This window comes from Populus trichocarpa, chromosome 1 (genome assembly GCF_000002775.5).
Source record: "Populus trichocarpa isolate Nisqually-1 chromosome 1, P.trichocarpa_v4.1, whole genome shotgun sequence".
In the NCBI taxonomy this organism is placed as follows: Eukaryota; Viridiplantae; Streptophyta; class Magnoliopsida; order Malpighiales; family Salicaceae; genus Populus; species Populus trichocarpa.
The window spans coordinates 29,351,858-29,372,741 of record NC_037285.2 but is presented as its reverse complement, the minus strand read 5'-3'; the positions used below and the strand labels follow the sequence as shown (position 1 = coordinate 29,372,741).

Below are 20,884 nucleotides of genomic sequence, written 5' to 3'. Positions count from 1 at the left end.
ACCGACACCAGGAATCATGGGCTCGTCTTCCAGCTTCCCCATGCATGCCTGACTCTTTCCATTTGCATTTTAATCACTCACATGGTAACCTGTTTCTTTTTATGGAGGCAAAGCGTTTTAAAAATTTTTTGTTTTATTTTTTTATGTGTTTAGATAATTTGAATATGCTAAAAACAAATTTTAAAAATTAAAAAAAAATTATTTTAATATATTTTTAATTAAAAATACTTTTTAAAAAACTCCTATCATATTGCCCGAACAGCTATAAGCCTATTATGTGTTATTTTCTCTTCCAACCATAAGTGCAGGCAGCAAAAAAATAAATAAATGCATAAAGGACTTATAATTAAGTAACATTAGAAGCGAATGGCAAACATTTCCTCGGTAACTACATTTTATTACATTTTACCATGCATGTGAGGATTAGAAAAGGTTAGACGTGCTTCCCACGCGCTTGCGCAAGATAGCGCTGGCCCGGTCATTGTATTAGAATCCTTCGAAGTTTACAGCATGCAATTGTTTCCCTTCCATAAAGAATTTTTTTTAAGTATCAGTTCTTAACTTTTAGTACCAAACCCATATGGTTAACATCACATGAATGATGGCCCATCCCATACATAAATAGCATCACATGTATGACTACTCATTAATGGTGTGTGCGTGCATATAATATTATAGGGGCCTAGGGGGTAGTAGAGTGGAAAAAGTATGTGTGTGCTGTGACTTTTGCTAGGGTTTGGTATATACCATCATTTCAGTTGGATTTATCTTAGCTATGTCAGCTTGGATTCTCCTTTCTGTTGGAATATGTAAACTCTCTTTGAAATATTAATGATGATCGAAGAGAAAAGTTCAAGTAGAGGAATTATCGGAACCCAGAAGTTCATGATGGCTAACTGTTTGTGATTATTTTTGGAGTCAATCATAATTTCTCTAATATATATATATATAGAAACTTCTCTCGTTGTCTTCCTCACAGCTCCAAGATATATTGAATTATGAAGCTGGGAAGTGATCAGAAAGGTGATGGTTTGATGATGGATGCTTCAGGCAAGAGCAAGGACGGGGAAGGAGATAATGAAAGTAAGACTAAAAATAGCGCAAGCTCGAGCAATAGCATTGTGGATGAGAGCGAGAAAGCTAGCTCTAGTGGGGTAAGGCCATATGTAAGATCTAAGGTGCCTAGGCTAAGATGGATTCCTGATCTTCATCTTTGCTTTGTTCAAGCTGTCGAGAGACTTGGTGGCTATGAGAGTAAGATCTTCAAATTCTCAGCAGCTTCTCGTTCATGATTGTTTCTTTGAACCTCTATGTTCTTGTTTCAAGAAAATAATTTTATTGGTTAACTTTGTCATCTATCTGTTTGGTATATACAGGGGCAACCCCAAAACTAGTGTTGCAACTAATGAACATCAAGGGGCTAAGTATTGCTCATGTCAAGAGCCACCTGCAGGTAATTGTAATAAGGATAACTCGTTTATATATAATCACTGTCCTAGTACTAATCACATGATTAATTTATAATTGGACTCTGAGACTTGTAATAATTAGATGATTGATTCCATAACTTAATTTCATTTTTCCTATTTTTTTGGTTTTCGGAAGCAGATGTACCGGAGCAAGAAGATCGATGATCAAGGTCAAGGTACAGATTTTGTCCTTTGTATATCTTATAATAGATTAAGATATTAGGGTTTGTTTCTTAGTTGTCAATATGTATGTATGAGCTCCTAATTCTCAGAACTATTGCCGTTCATGAATTGACAGTTATAAACAGTAGGGGAGATCTTATTGGTAGTTCGGGCTACTTTTCCCACAACTTTTGGCAACACTCTCTGCTTCCAAATATTGATCACAATCGTAGTTCTGACTTCAGGTACTGATCAAACTTGAATACGTACAGATAATTTTTTACCCTTCAAAATTGAATTTGGGTTCCTTTTGGGCTTAAATTTATGCATTTCCGATTCTTTTTTCACACTAGGAGCAGAAGCGTTTCCAGAAGTACTGGACATGGAAACTGGATCACCAGTCCTTCTGTACTGGTACCAGATAGCATGAATATTAGAAGTGGAGCTGGATTTTATAATTCAATTTCTGAGAGGATCGATGGAGAAAGTGGCTCGAGCACAAGGCAAGGACCTTTCCATACGTGCAACAACTCGACTTTCAACGACCAACGTAGAAAGATAAAGCAAGAATTCCTGGAAACTGAATCTCATCAGCCGATGTACAATGGCAATTCGATCCAAGGCCAAATAAGTTCAACCACAAAACAGCCCTATTTTGCAGCCCAGTTTTCTAAAAGAGGAGGAGACACTTATAATGAATCAATCAGCTTAGAGACAAAGTGGAGCTTTAATGCGGAAAAAAGTAACAAGGCTAAAAGGAAGGCCGATGATCTTGATTTAAGTCTCTCGCTTTCCACAAGATCGAAAGAAAAGGAAGTCAGGAGAAGTTTATCGTGGGATGAGGACGACGAGGGCAGCAATTTATCTCTTTCTTTATCTTCTACTTCAACAAAAGAAAGCAATTCTATATATCTAAGCATGCCATCAAAGTATCCAAAACTGGCAAGTACCCTGGATCTGACTATGTGAATTTGAGAATTCAAAGTGAGATCTTGTTGGTACTTGTACAAGAGGATTGGTGCAAATAGATTAATGTTGTGTACTGCGATATCTGGCACTGTCAACTTTCCATGCATTTATGTTATTCATTTCCAAAATACTGGTGCAATTAGTTACACATAAGTTTTAGCTAGCTCTTCTTAATTTCTTGTAGATAGTTCCGTAGTCTAGGCTAGTGGCTCACATTGAAACTGCAAACAGTGACATGGTTTTTTCTGAAAAATAGAAGCGGACAAATTCAAGATATACAGTAGCTTTGCTTGCTTATCTAGGCATTCCCATAGGCCACACCAATATGCTTTGAAATGAGAAATTGGTAAATAGGATTTTTTATCTTTTTCCTTCTTGCATGGGAACAGGGACAGAATTATCATTGTAGTATATACTAAGTATGACAGTAGCATCTCTCCCCAATATATAACAGATATTTATACGGCCATATACGGAAGGAATTTTTCAAGGAAGAGAATTCGGAAAACCTCTCTGCTTACCTCTCCCCGCGGAAATTTTAATAATCAGATAGTTCTTTCTTTTTTTCTTTTGTTAAATAGGTTTGATCAACATGCGAGAAATCAGAAATTTTATTTTCAGAAGTCTAAATAGTTTTCATTGATGATTAACAAAATATGTAGAAGGTAGCCCTGTTCTCGAGAAATAACCATGGCTTTGCTGCCAGCTTCTTTGACTTTTCCGATTATTAGTCTTGGGTTAGGCTTACTTTTAAACTTGGCAGGGCCTCCCCAGTTGCACACTTGGATAAACTCTCTGATAATCTTTGCTTTAAATTCTTGAAGCAGGGCAAACGTTGAGAGAAAAAGAAAATTAATGAGTATTAAATGTACTACTTATTAGTGTGGGCTTTTTAATTATCAACAAAACAAACTCAAGTTCATATTTAATTAAAAACAAAAGAGATGATTTTTCAAAATTCAATATATTTATGAGTGATTTTTTTAGTGTTTCGATAATCATATATTCATGTCAATATTGTATTTTTTAGAGTTCAAGAAATCGGTGGTTGTTGGTAGAAGACTTAATACCTGCAAAATAATCCATTTTGATGAGATTTAAAGACTTTCAAATAAAATCAATAATTTTTAAATAAAAAATTACAATAAATAAGAGAATGAGCCTTAAATTACAAGAATAAGAATGTTTTTTTTTATATATAAATGCTATGAGATTTAAAAATATTAATGTCTAGAAAATAAAAATTATGAATCATTTACCTGAGTGGTTCAGGGGATATTTATAGCCCCCGAGCCTTGTCATTTTTGCTGGAGTGAAGGAGCTGAAGAGTCATTTTTTCCTAATAGCATTAATGAAAGACAAATATATTTTACACAATATTAGTAAGGGATACACACACACAATATTAATGAGATGAAAATATGTTAGGTCATGAAGAGATTTTTTATACACCTATGGGTGAAGATAGACGAACATTTATGACATTAACATTTTGTGTTAAAAGTCCTTAAAATAAATAAACAGAGTTTTATGACCCAATATAGAACTTATAATGATCTCCAGATCTTTAACCCTTTGTGTTTGGCACACCACCAAGCCCATGGTTAATAGGTATGCCGACAAGCCAAACTCATGACCAATTGGGCTTGGCACGCAGCCAAGCCCAAGGTTGATGGGTCGAGAGGGTCATCAGACTCATGCCTAAATGAGCTTTGAGTGCAACTAAGCTCAAGAGTGTTAGGTCTGACAGCTCGCCAAACTCATGTTAGCTTGGGTCAATATGTAGTTGAACCCCAAAATATTGAGTCTGACAGCTTACTAGATCCACGTTCTCTTGTGCTCAGTACGTAACTGAACCCTATTATCAAACTCATATCTACTTGGGCTCAACACATAGATGGACCTAAGAACATTGAGTTTGACAGCTCAACAAACCCATGTCCACTTAGGCTCAACGTGTAGCTGAACCCAATAATGCTGAGTCTGGCAGCTCATTAGATCCATGTTAGCTTGTACTCAGTACTTAATTGACCAAAAAAAATTGTGTATGGCAGCTCGTTAGACCTATGCTCAGTTAATGGGCTCGGCTCATAGACATGTCGAAAGATGTTGGTCTTGAAAACGAACTAGACCCATATCATCTAAGCTTGGCATTCTACCAAGCTTATAGATATTGGATATGAACACAAGCCCCACCCACCTATAATTAAATTATCACCTTTCCTTTAGACGTTATTACTTGACTCAAACAATTTTTAAAAATATGTTGATACATAGAAACAAAGCAATTGTATATAAATATTCGCTGATTGGTTGCTAATCTAAGTGTCAACACTCGTGTCCTTCAACGACAATACATTGTTGGACACACATAAATAGGATTGGTCTAGAGTTTTGTATTTTGATACTTTCCTTAGAGTGGAATAGGTTGAAGTCCCGATGACTATTTTATGTGTTGTTATATATACAGTGGAGGAAGGTTATATACATACCCTACATTGTAATTCAAGATCTTTTGATCCTCTCGATGGACAAAAAAAAATAACAAGAGAAAACTTCAATTTAACCTCTAAAAATTACCTCATTATCAATTAAATTTCTAACTTTTTTATTTTATCAATTTTATCCGAAATGTAATAGGTGTTAGACTGTATTATCCCTCCATCAATCCATTTCATTGTTCATTAGAAAATCTCATTTAATAAGCACATGCACATTAAGCTTTTTAGTCCAGAAAATCTTATTCATCAATATTCTTCCATGCCACTCGAGCAATATACAAGAGGGGATAGCAACAACAATACGGCTAGCTAGGTTCATGAACATATGCTTTATGAAAACGTGAGGTCCATATATACTTATTTATGTGAATCCCATTACATAACAGTATTGAGCATAAATTGTTTTTCTTTTGTGACGTTATGAATTTTTAAAATTACAGCTCTCGAAGATTTAAACTCAAGGACCATCTTTCTGCCATCACTTCCGAGTTCATTCGATCCTTTTGGAAATTAAACTCTTAAAACTTGTTGAATATTAGCATGTAATAACCTTTTTTTTCTCGCAAAAATGTTGGATAGCAATCAATTAATCAAAGTTATACCTTGTTGTGAGGTCATATAAGCCATCTGTTGCAAGGAAAATTGAAACATGGTTGGATTCACCATCTGCCGCTCGATCCTATTTTCCCAAGCAGCCAACATAACTTGTTGTTGTTGTGTGAAATGGATCAGTTGCTTCAGTCTATACACACTTCTGCTTTGTTTTCCTCTATATATTTCAGCTGCAAAAGAATTTTCTTAAAACAATAATATCTAGGCTGGTTCCATACAGGGATATTATCTAGGCTGGTTCGAGTTCAAATTCATAATAAATGGATAATTGGCGGCCGGATGACATTGTCTTTAAAAGATCTGGGTATTGACATTGATTCAGGATAAAGGATTGCTTTATCAGGTCTCTTTCCTTCTTCAGTTCCTCATATTGAGCCGCATGAATAATTAAACACCATCAGTACATAATTTTAGTTAAAACTAGTTAATTAAGAAAGAGGGAGGAGGGGGGGAGGGACCTTCTCCGAACATGAGTTCACCAGAAGAAGAAGAAAGCTTGTGCTCAAATGAATTATTTTCCATTCGAAGTAATTATGTGTTTTGGCGTTTAGAGTACTTGATCCTAGGACCTGTGACGGTGGCCTGGATATATACATAGACAACAAGAGGAAAACATGTTAGCGACTTGCAGTACGAATTTATTACATGTTAAAATCGTCGACTAGAGCAATCAGATTTTATTTTTGTTATTTTGGCATCTTGTTTGCTGGAAAGTAGATTTTTTTTAGAAAATGAATTCCGAGAAAAGTGAATTCCAAAAAAGTATTTTCCGATGTTTGGTAGTGTAATGAAAAATAAGTTAGAAAATACTTTCCAGTGTTTGGTTATATCTTGAAAAATGAGCTGGAAAATAACTTATTAATATTTTATTTTTCTCAAGTTTATTAAAATAATGAGGAACAAATCTTACAAATTAAAAAGTTGAATGAGAATGAAATTGAAAAAAAATATAATTTCATAAATTATCTCAAATAAAATAAATAATAATCAAAATAATAGAGATCAAATCTAAAAAATTAAAAAAAATGAAAGGTGAATAAATTAAAATAATAATAATTAACATTTCATAAATTATTTCAAATAAAATAAGTAACAATCAAAAAAATAAGGACCAAATTTGATAGATAAAAAATTTCAATAAAAAAATGATAAGAAAAAAGCAAATAGCAATTATAAAAATAAGGACCAAAATTAATATAAAAATTAAATTTTAAGAGATAGAATTGAAAAATAAATATTCAAAACAAATTATATATAGCAATCAAAAGTTTGAGGATCAAATTTGATATAATCAGCAAATAATGACATTTCTAAATTTTTCACAACTTCCGGAAAGTGTTTTCCGCCCAAATTTTTCAGGAAAACACTTTCCTGAAAACCAAACCAAATTTTCCTTTGACTGGAAAGTGTTTTCCGTTGACCAACTTTTCTAATGGCAAACAAACACAGGAAAGTTTGGAAAGTGGTTTCCTGGAAACCACTTTCCGGAAAACAAACACAGCCAAAAGAGAAAATATTTTTCTGGAAACCAAACCAAATTTTTCTTTGACTGGAAAGTGTTTTCCGTTGACCAGAAAGTGTTTTTCGTTGACTAACTTTTCTAATGACAAACAAACATAGAAAAGTTTGAAAAGTAGTTTTCTAGAAAGTGTATTATGAAAACAAACATGTCCTCGGAGCTTTCACTCCTGTTTCAAGTTGCATGATATATTGCATCTGCTTCAGTCGGTATTTCTGATCAGAACACTGCCTGCTTGCCATATAAGCCTACGAAAAAAACAATGAGAATTCACGAATCATTAATAATTTAATTACAGCCGTAAAATTCTTGCACGTTGGATTGAACTGTAGTATTTTTCTTAATTTGATATCGTATTTATTTATTTATTAAGTTCTTCGTGCCAAAGAATTTTATGAATACGGTATAGTCCTTGTTAATTATCGAACACCAGGATTAATATATACTGTCAAAAAACGAAAAAAAACAAATATCTGAAGGTGCGAAAATATGTTTTAACTGTTCAATTTGTTTCTTTATCGTAGGAAAATGCTTGCCCAAAATTGTACTGTCATAAAAGGGCCCAATTATTAAAGTATTTTTTCAGAGGCCCGAAATAAAGAACCACGCTCTCCGCAATCTTTCTTACGTCACTCAAGTGAGACCAGCCCAACAGCCCGTCCTTTTAATGGGCTGCCTCATCTCATTTACCATCACTAACCAAGCCCATCTTGCAGAATATCTTTACACAAAAAAAAAAAAAAAAAGTGTTTTAAAATAAAATCATTTTAAAATACATTCTACTTAATAAAGTATAATCAATTAAACACTTACAAGACAAAAAAAAAACACTTCATAAATTATTTTTTGTAAAAATGACATTTTTTTTTTAACTCTCTCCTGTCAGGTGACCGACGGAGTTTTCAATCCAGTCATACTGAGAGTTGGTCATAAGGACTAATGTATAAAACTTAATGTGGTGAGCTACGTCCTCTCTTCGATTTTATCGATTTTATCCTCATAACAGACCTGTCTCTACCTTGAAGATCGCTTTCGTTTTCACTTCTTGTCACACTATCGTCAACGGTTGTACAAGATTTAGGGTCGGATTTCAGGGACAGCAAAGAACACGGAGGAGATCCAACAACAAGGGCAGCAGTAGCCATGCTTCATCAGAATCCCGTTGTCTCCGATTTAATAGCCACCGGTTTATCTGGTACCATCGCCCTCTCCTTCCTTCGTTCATTTGAAGAAACTGCTAAACGACATATCTTCGACCAGGTCTTAATTTACCTCCTCTCTCTCTCGCGTAATTTTTATAAGACCTAAAGTGCTCGCGCAACTCTTTTTTTTTTTTTAATAAAAATAAAGAGGAAGTGATGCGATCGTGCCTAAAAAAGAAATGTAGCTGTTTGTAAGGTGGAGAAGAGACAAAACCAAAAGCCAAACTTTTGTTGTCAATTAGGCCTTAAGTCTAAAATTTACTCTTGCGGGCTGCTGCAATGTGGAGTGGTAGTAACCCAGTTGCTCCCATCTTTGCGCGGCCGTTGTGTCAGCCGGTGTTATTTTCGCGTTTCTTCAACCATAGAAAGAAACCGCAAAACATGGTCTTGACCAGGTTATTCCTGCTTTAGTTTTAGCTTGATCTAAGTAAGGTAAACAATACCTGACTCGTTGCATCAAATTTTGATTAAAAGCTCAATATATATTTTAAAAACTTCTGCTTTTTGATGGATTCTTAAAGGGTTATATTCATTTATTTGCTTCATAGGATATTTTGTCTATGAATCAAACCTGTTTCTTGAAATGCGGGATTGAATCTTAATCCTCTCTGAATTTTCTGTTTGAAATCTCCCATCTTGTCCAGCTATTTAGAGATTGATTGTCCCTTTTCTTTTCTTGTTTAGAAACTGAATAGGAAGCTTATGCATATAAGCATCGGGTTAGTTTTCATGCTGTGCTGGCCAATGTTCAGGTAATTTTATGACTTGAGAAGCTTGGCATAATATTACTATAAATCTGCCCCGTGAAACAGCTATTACAAATTATTGCAGTTCTGGACACCGGGGAGCACTTCTGGCAGCTTGTATTCCTGGTCTTAATATAATACGAATGCTTCTTATTGGATCTGGAATGTGGAAAGATGAAGCCACGGTGAAATCAATGAGCAGATTTGGAGACCGCAGGTTACAACTCACAACTCTGTATATAAAATTCGTCGAGTTTTCCTATGTTAAAATGTCTTACATCCTCTTGCATAGCAGTGGCTCCCTTCTCATTATTGATCCCACCTGGAGGAATAATGTTAAAACATCAAGAAAAAACTCCAAGAATACACATGAGCTGTTAGAGTTTTTTCTTGTCATATTTAGCACTATTCCACCCGGAGATATCCCTTTTGCTTTGAACTGATCAAAGTGCGCAATTTACTCCTACTTTGTTCCTGTGTCCTATGATTGTATTCGATTTGATGGATTGGAATGTTCTTATTATAGTTATTTTAAAGTGAGTTATTTGTTATGAAGATCACTTCTAAGTGGGCGCTTATTTTTCTATCTTAGATAAAGGTTTCTGAACAAACACTTCTCTTTCTCTAAAAGTGATCCTTAACTTTTTTGGAGGTTGATACAGCATGATATTCTTTGGTTGTTTCTTTACGAGACTTCTCAATTTGACCACCTCAGTTTCCTCTGTTCATCAGGGAACTTCTCAAGGGACCATTGTACTATGCCCTGACAATTACCGTGGCTTGTGCTATCTATTGGAGGACTTCCCCGGTTGCAATTGCAGCAATATGCAACTTGTGTGCTGGAGATGGTATTTTTAACTGAGTAATCTACTTTCTTTGCTTTATCATTTAACTTGACTTCTTGCTGATTTAAGCTTTAGTGCATAGAGGAATTAAAATTCTTGAGTCTTTATTTTTGTACTGTGGCTAAAAACTACTCTATTGTTTTTTGTCAGGGATTGCAGATATTGTGGGAAGGCGTTTGGGAAGTCAGAAAATCCCATACAACAGAAACAAGTCTATAGCTGGTAGTGTTGCAATGGCCCTGGCTGGTTTCTTGGCATCTCTTGGGTAAGTCTTACTCAATCTCGTCTCATCTCATAACTTTTTATGATGCTTTTTGAACTGCTGCATAATGTTGTAGGTTGGTTAGTGATCATGTAATATCGTGACAGGTTTATGGTTTATTTCTCCGCATTCGGGTATGTTCAGAAAAGCTGGGAAATGATATTGGGTTTCTTGATTGTCTCCCTTGCCTCGAGTTTTGTGGAATCACTCCCCATAAGTACAGAGCTTGATGATAACCTAACAGTTACCCTAACTTCTCTGTTGTTGGGGAACCTTGTTTTCTGATGTCAAGAATTGTTGCTTGCTTGTGAGATAGCATTCTTAGTTTTGGCTCGTTCATGCTATGTGTATTATGTGTGTGAAGTGTCAATGGTCAAAAATCGTATCTGCCGATGCTTCTTGATTCTTACGAGCCCCCTCAGCCTAGCGTGGTGAAAAAATGGCTGTTTCCTGGGTTTTAGTCCTCACCTAGTGAACTCAATGCTTGTAAGCGGTCTCGTCCGCTTACCCTACGGACTAGAGATTCCTCGTAGAAAACCAATTTCACTGTATATTTTTGTATTTATTTTTCAAATGGAACTCTCGGACAATTCGAATAAGAAACCTTTGATTTAAGGTTCAGCTCAACTGTTTATTCAATAAACTATCGATACCTCAATTTCATGGTTCTATAAATGCTAATTTGGTACTTTTAGGGGGTTCGAGTACTGGTGCGATGCTTCAATTGTTTGATATGCTCTTGTTGCTTTGATTTTTCACGAAGGATTCCAACTAATGCTTTAATAGGAGTTATTGTACTTCTTGAATTTTTTCCCCGTGATCAAACGCATATTGCTGTAGTGAGCTAGTGAAGCTTCCACAAATACCATAGACTACATCTCCTGACAATGCCAACTGATACATGCGTTACTGCAACTAAGGTGCCAGTTCTTGAAGTACGAGTGCCTTTGATAAAGTGAAAAGCCACTTTATATGGTTCTCTTCGGAGTTTTTTTTTTTTTACTTTTAATTGGTAAATGCTTCAAAATCAAATCTAACAGGGTTTAGAGCGCATTTCAATTCAAGCAGGCTCCAGTTGGTGCGGTTTCTTTGCCAACGTGTAGCGTCGAAGCTGCGACGCCAATGCAACTTATTTGTCGAGATATTCTGGAAAGGGACGTCGATAACTGATGTCGAGCAAAATATGTATCCAAAATTGTTGCCCAAGTCCTTCATCCTTGGCTAATAGTAGATTAGGGAGCGTTACCGAAAAGACGACACCAGCACAACTCAAGGGAAAAAAATAAAGTGTCCAATTACTGGATTCGAAGCAGAACATTGGATTAGAAACCTCCATGGAAAGACAAACAGGAACCTCCTATCAAGTATCAGGGAACTTCTCACCAGTCGAATTCTTGCGATGCAATGACATTTCTTTGAGCATCACCGGCTATCCTCCTCTGTTTCATTGGAAATAAAAGAATATAATTCCGCTGCATCCTGGTGTCTGCAAATACTGATTCCTCTTTCAGTATCTCTAGTGCGCTTGAGGCAAGGAAGCAATACAATTAATAGGAGAGATGGAAGAGATGCCAACAAGAACAAGTAACAATATCAGAGCACCTACGGCGTAATGTCTATCATGGGGGACAATATCTTCTTGTCAAGGCCATCGATGGTGGGTTTGGTATTTTTGGAGCCATTTGTTGAGAGATTGGTAGCCTTGAGGATAGGCACGTAGCTTTCATTTTCATTTTGTAAAGGTTTGGTCAAGGTTTGAAAAGTGGAACTCAGGTGTTTTATTAATCTGACAAATAAAGAACTCATGATCTCAGGTGACAAAACCTTGTTTTGTTAGATTATCTTTTTGATTACTGTATAGGGGCCGGGGTTTGCGATGGGCCTGAACATGTTTAACTTCTTTTCGTCTTGTTCTATAGCCAGGCTATATTCAATTAAGACATGTGGTTTGTCGTTTTGATGTTGCCGATTGCCATGACACTCGTGGCGGGAGGCTCTATCATCTAGGCCCAATGGTTTACTAAGTCTTCGGTTTCAAATGTCAAGGCTCATAATATCCTGTGCTAGAAAAAACTTCAAAAAATCTTCATTGAAATCGAGTTTTCTTCGCGGATAATTTTGAGCTAAAAAAGGGTGTTACTTGCATATTAATCTTTGATGCTTAAACCAGTCTAGTGTTTTATAGGTAAATAAATTGATGGAATCACCTATACGAGTGTAGAATAGGATCGCTTATATGAGATATTAACAAAATTTCTAGAGCATTCATGAACAACTAGACGTGCATATAGCCTATTAAGCGCAACACCAAGTCAAACAATAAAAAATTATAAGTTAGATTTTATATTATGAGGGAATAATATGATTGAAGGGATAACTAACTTACGATAAGAATTTTTTGTCAATAGAAATTAAAATTTTCACCAATAATTTTATAAGTTAGATCTCATTTTTTATATGATTTGGTTTATAGTTCAAAAGATATTAGATTACATTATTACACTTAATATATAGAAATCTCATAAGTATATTTTATTTTAATTTTGTTTTTGAAATATATGGGGGGATTGTTGTAAATTTCAAAAGGTTTTTATCCACGTGAAAAAAATAAAACATTTATATTTTGTGTTCGACCACTTGTAAACTTGTAAAACTAAGGTATTTAAAAAGCGGGCACGTGGAGCTATACGGCCAACCCAACCGATATCCGCTGCCATTCATGAAAAGGAATCGGTGAAGAACAATTCTGTGTCACTCTACTGCTCTTGGCTTTCTCAACCCTGTCCCGTCTCTTTCCCCTCCTTTAATTGTGGAGTCTTGGCATCAAATTTATGAGATGTATAAATCATAAAAAGCACAATCTATGCAGCTATGGTTTTGCTGGAGAGTGGTTCTAAGATGGAGAAAAATTGGCGGCGGTGCCATACCTGGATTTGTTATAGTTTTGCACAAAGTGGGTGTTCTCCGATTGTTCATTGCAAAAACTAGAAAAGCAAAATAACCAGAAAGCTCCAACTAATACATACTGGTTCAATTAGGACACACATATAAGCGTATGCAAATTGCAAATTGCAAATAGCTATGTACATAAGAATAAATAGAACTCACAGCCACAAGTTAGCGATGTTCCTCAAAAATTAATATTCTCAAGGAATTTTCTATCCTTTCGTGATGTCGTGATCACTTACACTTGATCCTGTGCAACAGTACCGTCATGTAGCAATCCTCCTCCGTTTCCTTGGCGGAAAAAAGCAAAAACTTCTCTGCATGGTGGAGTCTTCATCATCATCATCATCTCCTGATTCAGGAGTTCTACTTCGCTTGAGACAAGGAACTAGTACAAACGATATGAGGAAGATGGAAAAGAAGCCAACAAGAACAAGCATCAGTATTCCACCATGTAAGGCAAAATACTTATCATGTGACAAAGGAGGCTCTCTTTGTTCTTGCGGTGCATAAATTGGGACCATGGCTGGTGATGATGAGAATTGTGGTTTTGGGGATACCCATGGAGTTTTCATATCTTATAGCACCGATTCTTCTTTGTGAATGGCGCATATGAAATGTTTGACTTCTCTGCTACAAACCCAACTACCTAAGGAAACGTGATTTGTTTTCTACTATATTACTGGTTTTATAATGCCATTCTACCTAAGTAACAAGACTCATCTTGTTCCTTCTCCCACGGGAGTTCCTTGAAGGGAGGGAGGGGGTGATTGACATGGTCTCGCTCTTTTTGTCGCCATCCTCTCGCTGTCCTGGTGTGTTGCTTTTAGACGGAGAAATTCAACTGTCATTGTATTCACCATTTCTTATGGCTCCAGATAAATCTACAGTCATGGACAGCAGTGACTGTAGATTGGTCCAAAGTTACCTCAAAGCCCATAGAGTTGCTGGTGTGGATCCATGAAAATTTCAACAGTTGCATCATGTATTGCAGTTCCCTAATGCTTTCGGTGCAAGGAAGCCAAGCCCCCTTTTTCTTTTTACCCCGATGCGATGCAGATAAGATAAGATGGGAATTCTATGGGTATTGTAGCAGGTTCCTCTTTTTTCCTTTGAGAAATGATAGGGTTTCTAAAATGTCTAAATATTTAATTTAAACAATTTATAATTTCAAAGTATTTTTTAATTAAATTATGTATTAACTAGTACTATTTTTTTAATGATCTTAAGATAGTCACTAAATTCATATGCTTCTGTTTGGCACTGTGATTTAACTGTTTTTGAGTTTTTTATTTTATTTTTTATGTGTTTTTAAATCGTTTTGATGTGTTAATATTAAAAATATATTTTAATATATTTTCAAACAAAAAATATTTTAAAAAATAATATTATCACAGTATCGATAAAAAAAAAATCTTTTATGAACATGACAGTAAGGTTTTAACTTAAAAAAGTAAATTTATTTAACCACCAAATCTATTTTTAGAATTATAATCATGGACATCTCACATTAAATCCAATTTTCTAAAGCTAAAATATCCGAAGGTCACTTGTACGAGCGTTGTGTTAAGCAATTTCCATGTTTTATATCTTGCGTATTGATTAATTTTAGTGGTATTTGAGATTGTGGTAATGAATATTTTTTTAAAATGTTTTTAATTTAAAAATATATCAAAATTATAATATTTATTTATTTTTTAAAAATTATTTTTAATATAACACATCAAAATAATATAAAAACACTAAAGAAATATTAATTTAAAATAAAAAATAATATTTTTTAAAAAAATACTTTTAAAATATATATATAAAAAAAAAAACCAACACCACAGGACATGGTGGACAGTAGTCACATGTAAAATGAACGTGCTGAGAATATTCGGCATGTTTTTTTTCAAAAAAACCATCGTCACTAAATTCGGCGTGGCCCATTTATATGATGCTTGTCAGATGCTGTCTCCAATAATCTCCAGTTTCCAATTATTAATTTATGGGTTTGATGATTTGTTTCCTAGGATAAATTTTTTTTTTTTAAATTAATATTTTTTTATATTTTCAAATCATTTTAATATTAAAAAAAATTAAAAAAAATTATATATTATTTTAACATATTTCTAAAAAAAAAACACTTTAATCAGCATTATATTTTTAATTACCTCATATTCTAAGAATGAGTTTATTCTTTTTTACTTAAACGGTGATGATCAACTTCTTAGGATTAAATTCATCTTTATATCTCGATTAAAAAAAAAAAAAAAGTCATCAAATCATGACTATATGATTTATGAGAATTAAACCTCTTATGGATTTATGAAAATAATCCAATAGGCGAGGGGACAATTCCACCGTATTTTAAATCTTTATCAATAATAATATCTCAGACATGGGCGGCTGGATGATGACTGAAAATTCAGATGGGATTTGGGAACCACATTCGTAAGAGACAAGTACATTTTATCGCGCAACGGGCCCAACTAATTTTTTTAAAATGTAAAAAAGGAATGCTAAGAGATTAAAGTTTTTTTTTTTCAACTTAATCAATTAAACCATATAAAAATTAATTTAATATAAATTAATTTATTTAATAAGTTTAAAAAAAATTAAATAACTAGTAAAAACATGGATCAACTTAAAAAAAATAAAAAAATTTTGTTAAAAAAATATTAAGACGATGACATATTATATAACTCCGATCACACATGACTTGATTTATGAACTTATCTGAGTTTAATAATTTTTTTGAAACAAAAATTTTTACTTAATTGTATGATAAAAATTAAATGCTCATAATTTTGAGCATCAATTCTAAAACAGGTGTTTGTTAGAGACCGTAATAACCCTAAACAAAACAAAAAAATATTCACGGAATCTATTTCTCCACCGATTCAAAATCAATGCATGAAATGAGGAAAAAATAAAATAGTTTTTTTAAATTATTATCAACATCAACTAAAAGACCAAATTGCTCCAAAGTTAACGATTAAGCCCCTAAAGTCAAGCTTTAAAAGTGAATTTTTTTTTAAAAAAAAAAGGCTTTAGACCCAATATTAGGCAGGTTTAATAAAATTTTTTAAAAATAATTTTACTTAATTATATAATAAAAATTAGATGCTCGCAATTTTGAGCATCAACCCTAAAACAAATGTTTGTTAGAGACTATGATAACCCTAAACAAAGCAAAAAAAAATCATTCACAAAGTTTATTCAACCAATTCAACATCGATGCGTGAAACCAAATTGTTCCAAAATCGATGATTATCCTCCTGAAGTCGAGCTTCAAAAGTGAAGTTTTTTTAAAAAAAAAACCTTAGACCCAAGTTAAGTGTTGTTTTGCATTTATGGGCATTATAATAATATAACTTTGCAAAAAAAAAAATATACAATAGTAATCTAGATCAATTAAAAAATAGCTAATTCACCATAATTAAAGGTGTGCGAGTATGAAAGTCATTGTATGAGAAACTGGTAAATTACCTATTTCAAACCATACTAATTGATCAAGATAAATCTTCTAAACCTCAGTTAATACTAGATTGGTGGCCTGCGCGATGGACCAAAAGTTTTTAACTTGGAAAAAGAATAGGAGATGATCATGCCTTTAAAGAAGTGAGAAAAATTCGATAATCGAGTTAAAGTTTGATTAATTTGATAATACTATAAAAAAAAATGAGGCAACAACAACAAAAAATTAATGAAAAAAATATTGTCCGAGACAAAGTTGGATTAACACATGAAATTCGTGACCTGAACATGAGATATATCAAGAGTACATGTTTATCGTGTGTTCTAGATCATGAGGTCGAGATAATTCGATATAAAAGTAAATTGATTATAAATAAAAGCAAAATTGCAAAACTTAGGGTACAAATATAGATCAAGATATTGAATAGTGCAACATTGGTCATTTACCCGGTTGTGTTTAATGAATTTGTAATAGAAATTAACAGACACTTAAAATTTATTGAATAAAATAAAAGAAAAAAAATATCATGTAAGATTGCATATATTAAAAATATTATAAAAAAATAAACATTTCTAATTTATAAAAATAAATTTAATATATATATAAACTTACATATGAATCATATTAACCTCATGAAAAGTTAAAGACACTCAATATAATTAAAAATAATCGCTATTTAAAAAAAGCTCAATAAACCAAAAAATAATATAAGAAGGGTATTAACTACAAAACAAACTTAAAAAGTATTTAAAAAGATATATAAAAAAGTGAAAAAAAACAAAGAAGAAAGGAAAAGCCTAGACTCATGGGCCTTGAAGCCCAAACCCGTGTATCTAGGCTTGCTATTTTTATTTTTATTTTAGAAAAGGTGGACGACCTATTATCTGCTCCTGGGGTTTTTTTTTTTAAGAAATGATATATGAGATGTCGCTTGTTGTGATAGATAACTTGAAAGACTAATATAAAAATTGTAGAAGGTTAAACACAAATTTCCAAGTGAAAAAGAGAAAAAAAGATGTCAGGAACACATTGGAGGTCCGACAACTACATGTGCCATATAAAAAGGAAGAGAAGGCAAGAGTTTTTTCAAAAATACAACTCTACCCTCAGGACCCAGATATTATTACAAAAAAACCATCATGCAATTACGAATTAGCCCCTTAAGCCAAGCTTTTAAGAATTTGAATCCAAGGATAATAGAGTGATTATGTTGTGGAAAAAAAAATACCTGAAAAGACTCTTCACCAGAATTAAATGATCTTTTACTTATAAGAATATCAAAGTCATTTTACCGTATAAGAATATAATGAAAAGACGAAAAGAGTCTAAATAATTCTCAAATGACAAATGAATAGGGAAAAATATTGTTGTACCCTAAGAGGACAGCAATTTGGGAGTTTTTTAAAGAAAAAAATCAACATTTTACTATTACAATTAACAATTAACAATATATATATATATATATATATATATATATATATATATATATATATATATATATATATATATATATATATATTGTTTTTACTACATGTTTTAGCTTTTCTCTTTAATTACACAGATCCCAAAATAAATCTTCATTTCATGAGCTAAGACATTTTTCTTATTTTTCTCACCTGGATAATAATGTTGAAGGTACTAGAACAATGGATTTTAAGATTGGATTTTAAATCATCAAATAGATTTATCCAAAAAGTTAGTAAGATCCAACATGGCAGTTTTACTATATAACTTTTCAATAGCAATATTTTCTTTTCCATTTGATTTGGTGAAATGAAAATTAAAAACATTTAGTTTTAAAAAAATTATTTGGAAAATAAAAGGCTGTAAGTATCTAAATTCAAATATTTTGCCAAAAAAAAATATAAAGACTTGAGCTGGGAAAGGCTGGGCTCGAAATCAAACACGTGTATCTTTGTGGTAGGTTGCATCCCAAATCATGTGCAAGCATGAGGTACATTTAAACTTCAGGACCACTAGAGATTTACATGGTCATTAACTTTAAGGCCTGTGAAATTAGTCGATGTGCGCTCAAACTGGCCCGGACACCATATTAATAAAAAAAAAATTATTGGTTGCGTCCAAAGTTTTTTCCTCGAACAAAATTACTGGTTTTTGCGCTTTTCATCAATTTACTGGACATAGTTTTTCACCAATAATTATATAAAACCTGTACCTTTCAGCCTTCTAATGTGAATCCCGCTTCAAAATACAGTTTTAACAAACTAATCAAAATAAAAATTTGATTTAAAGTTTTTAGATATAAAATTTTCTCCCAAACCTCATCATAATTTTTTTCTGATTTTAATATTTTTGTATTTCTTATAAGGAGAGCTTTGATTTATCATGGTATTGACCAATTTTATAGATTTATCCCATTCATAGAAGATCTTATTTCTCTTCGATCAACTCTCTTTCGATATCTTTTTAATATTTCTCCAATTTGTATGTCCCTTTTCTTTTATATTTTTGAATCTTCAATCTAATTGAAAGAAACTCCTACAAGATCAATAATTATAATCTTTGTTACATCTTGATTTTCAATAATTAATCAGTTTAATCATATATCCACGTAGATTATTCATCTGAATGACTTTTATATTTTTGTTCATCTACACACACACAAAGAACATAGCATACACGATTTTAAATTTACCATCTTGATTCAATAATAATAAAAAAAAACTATACAAAAAAAATTAATCAATGGTCTGTATAACAATCCCTTTAATTTACACACGTGTAAGGCTGATCTTTCCTCTTACTTGTATAGATTGATTTCAGCGACTTGTCTCATCTAATCTCCCTTGCTTATGATGACATCAACCATATCTTAGGGGTAAGCAAAAAAAATTAAAAAACCGATTAAACCGAGAAAATCGGAAAAAAAAATAATTAAAAAAATCGAATTGAAAAAAAAAACCGATTAAAATTTTGAAAAAACCGGCCGGTTCGGTTCGGTTTCGGTTTTATAAGCAAAAAACTGAAAAAACCGAACCGAACCGAAACAAAAAAACCAGAAAAAAACCAAGCCAAACAGAAAAAACGGAGCCAAAACTGGAAAAAACCAAGCCAAAACCGAGAAAACCGAGCCAAACCGGTTTGAACCGGTTTTTGCCCTAAAAAACCGAACCGAACCAAAACCGGTCGGTTTGACCCGGTTTCGGTTTTTTTTTTAAAAAATTTGGTTTAGTTACTTTTTTTGATAAAAACCGAACCGAACAAAAAATAATCACCCCTACCACAGCCTCATGTAAGAATCCTCAGTTGCTTATCTATCAACAACTACCTCGTGGAAAAAGACGAACTGAACTGTTTGGAACTTTGGATAAGACTAGTTACCTAACCCTCATTCCGATGCAAGTTTTTTATTTTTCAATAAAAAAATTAAATATACATGCTTTTAACCATAATTTTAAAACCCGGTCCGGCCCGGCAGACCGACCTGAGGCTGGAACCGAGCCTGGTTGAAAAAAAAAACAGAGGAAGAAAAAAACTGGTGTGGCCCGGCAGACCCGGTCAAAAACCCGGTTGCAACCCGTTTACTTTTTTTTTTTTACTAAAATGACGTTGTTTTGATTTTTTAAAAAACAAGAATTGACTCAGGCGACCCGATGACCCGGTCAAAACCCGGAACCCGGAACTTGGACCGGGTCGGGTCTAAAAACTATGCTTTTAACATAAAACAAATTATAAGTACATATTGAAAAACTCATCTACCATCTTATTAAATAAATTAAGAATTATTTGTATAAATAAATAAATAAATTAATTAATGATTATCAAAAATAAAACTAGAAAAATCATTAAATGGATGTAGATCAAGATATTTGATATCACAACATGAAATATTTACTCGGTTGTGTTTATTGAATTTATTTATCAAAATCAAATTTTTATTCAATCAAACGATAATAAAAATACACACACACATGAGATTGATTAAATAAAACAAAAGAGTAAAAACTATTATGCAAAACTGCACACATTAGAAATATCATATAAAAATATTTTTTTATTTTTAAAAATAGATTTGATCTAAATAAAACATAAAAAAAATATTTATAGATGAAATCAAATAATATCTAAAAAAAAAACACATGCAAAATTAACTAAGAAAAACCCTCTACTAAAAAAGGTTAACTAAGCAAAAACAAATCATAGAGAATGAAAATTAATTGAAACATA

The 20,884-nt window shown here is 32.9% G+C and overlaps 2 protein-coding genes across 5 annotated transcripts; both read left to right on the top strand.

The window, feature by feature from the left end:
• The first annotated feature begins 656 nt into the window (after positions 1-656).
• Positions 657-2,728, top strand: LOC7487815 (probable transcription factor KAN2). The gene is made up of 5 exons (XM_002299961.3): positions 657-1,254; positions 1,377-1,453; positions 1,609-1,645; positions 1,768-1,876; positions 1,985-2,728. Exons 1-5 carry the CDS (start codon positions 999-1,001, stop codon positions 2,598-2,600), a joined length of 1,095 nt encoding a protein of 364 aa, XP_002299997.1. The 5' UTR covers positions 657-998; the 3' UTR covers positions 2,601-2,728.
• A 5,314-nt stretch (positions 2,729-8,042) lies between these two features.
• On the top strand, positions 8,043-11,563 carry LOC7487814 (probable phytol kinase 3, chloroplastic). Of its 4 annotated transcripts, none has more exons than XM_052450553.1 (6): positions 8,043-8,492; positions 9,119-9,186; positions 9,266-9,397; positions 9,913-10,028; positions 10,176-10,290; positions 11,356-11,563. In XM_052450553.1, exons 1-6 carry the CDS (start codon positions 8,376-8,378, stop codon positions 11,510-11,512), a joined length of 705 nt encoding a protein of 234 aa, XP_052306513.1. In that variant the 5' UTR covers positions 8,043-8,375; the 3' UTR covers positions 11,513-11,563. The 4 variants fall into 4 exon arrangements, with proteins under 4 accessions (XP_052306513.1, XP_052306516.1, XP_002299996.3 ...); XM_052450556.1 differs by lacking the exon at positions 11,356-11,563 and adding an exon at positions 11,328-11,349 and having other exon boundaries at positions 8,045-8,492; XM_002299960.4 differs by lacking the exon at positions 11,356-11,563 and adding an exon at positions 10,395-10,908 and having other exon boundaries at positions 8,048-8,492.
• Positions 11,564-20,884: the final 9,321 nt, after the last annotated feature.

Excerpts from the sequence above, each read along its gene's own strand:
- LOC7487815 (XM_002299961.3), top strand. The coding sequence starts at position 999 with ATGAAGCTGGGAAGTGATCAGAAAGGTGATGGTTTGATGATGGATGCT. Across the intron at positions 1,646-1,767 it reads GATCGATGATCAAGGTCAAG|TTATAAACAGTAGGGGAGAT; the intron begins GTACAGATTTTG and ends ATGAATTGACAG. Across the intron at positions 1,877-1,984 it reads AATCGTAGTTCTGACTTCAG|GAGCAGAAGCGTTTCCAGAA; the intron begins GTACTGATCAAA and ends TTTTCACACTAG.
- LOC7487814 (XM_002299960.4), top strand. The coding sequence starts at position 8,376 with ATGCTTCATCAGAATCCCGTTGTCTCCGATTTAATAGCCACCGGTTTA. Across the intron at positions 9,398-9,912 it reads AGCAGATTTGGAGACCGCAG|GGAACTTCTCAAGGGACCAT; the intron begins GTTACAACTCAC and ends TCTGTTCATCAG. Across the intron at positions 10,029-10,175 it reads CAACTTGTGTGCTGGAGATG|GGATTGCAGATATTGTGGGA; the intron begins GTATTTTTAACT and ends GTTTTTTGTCAG.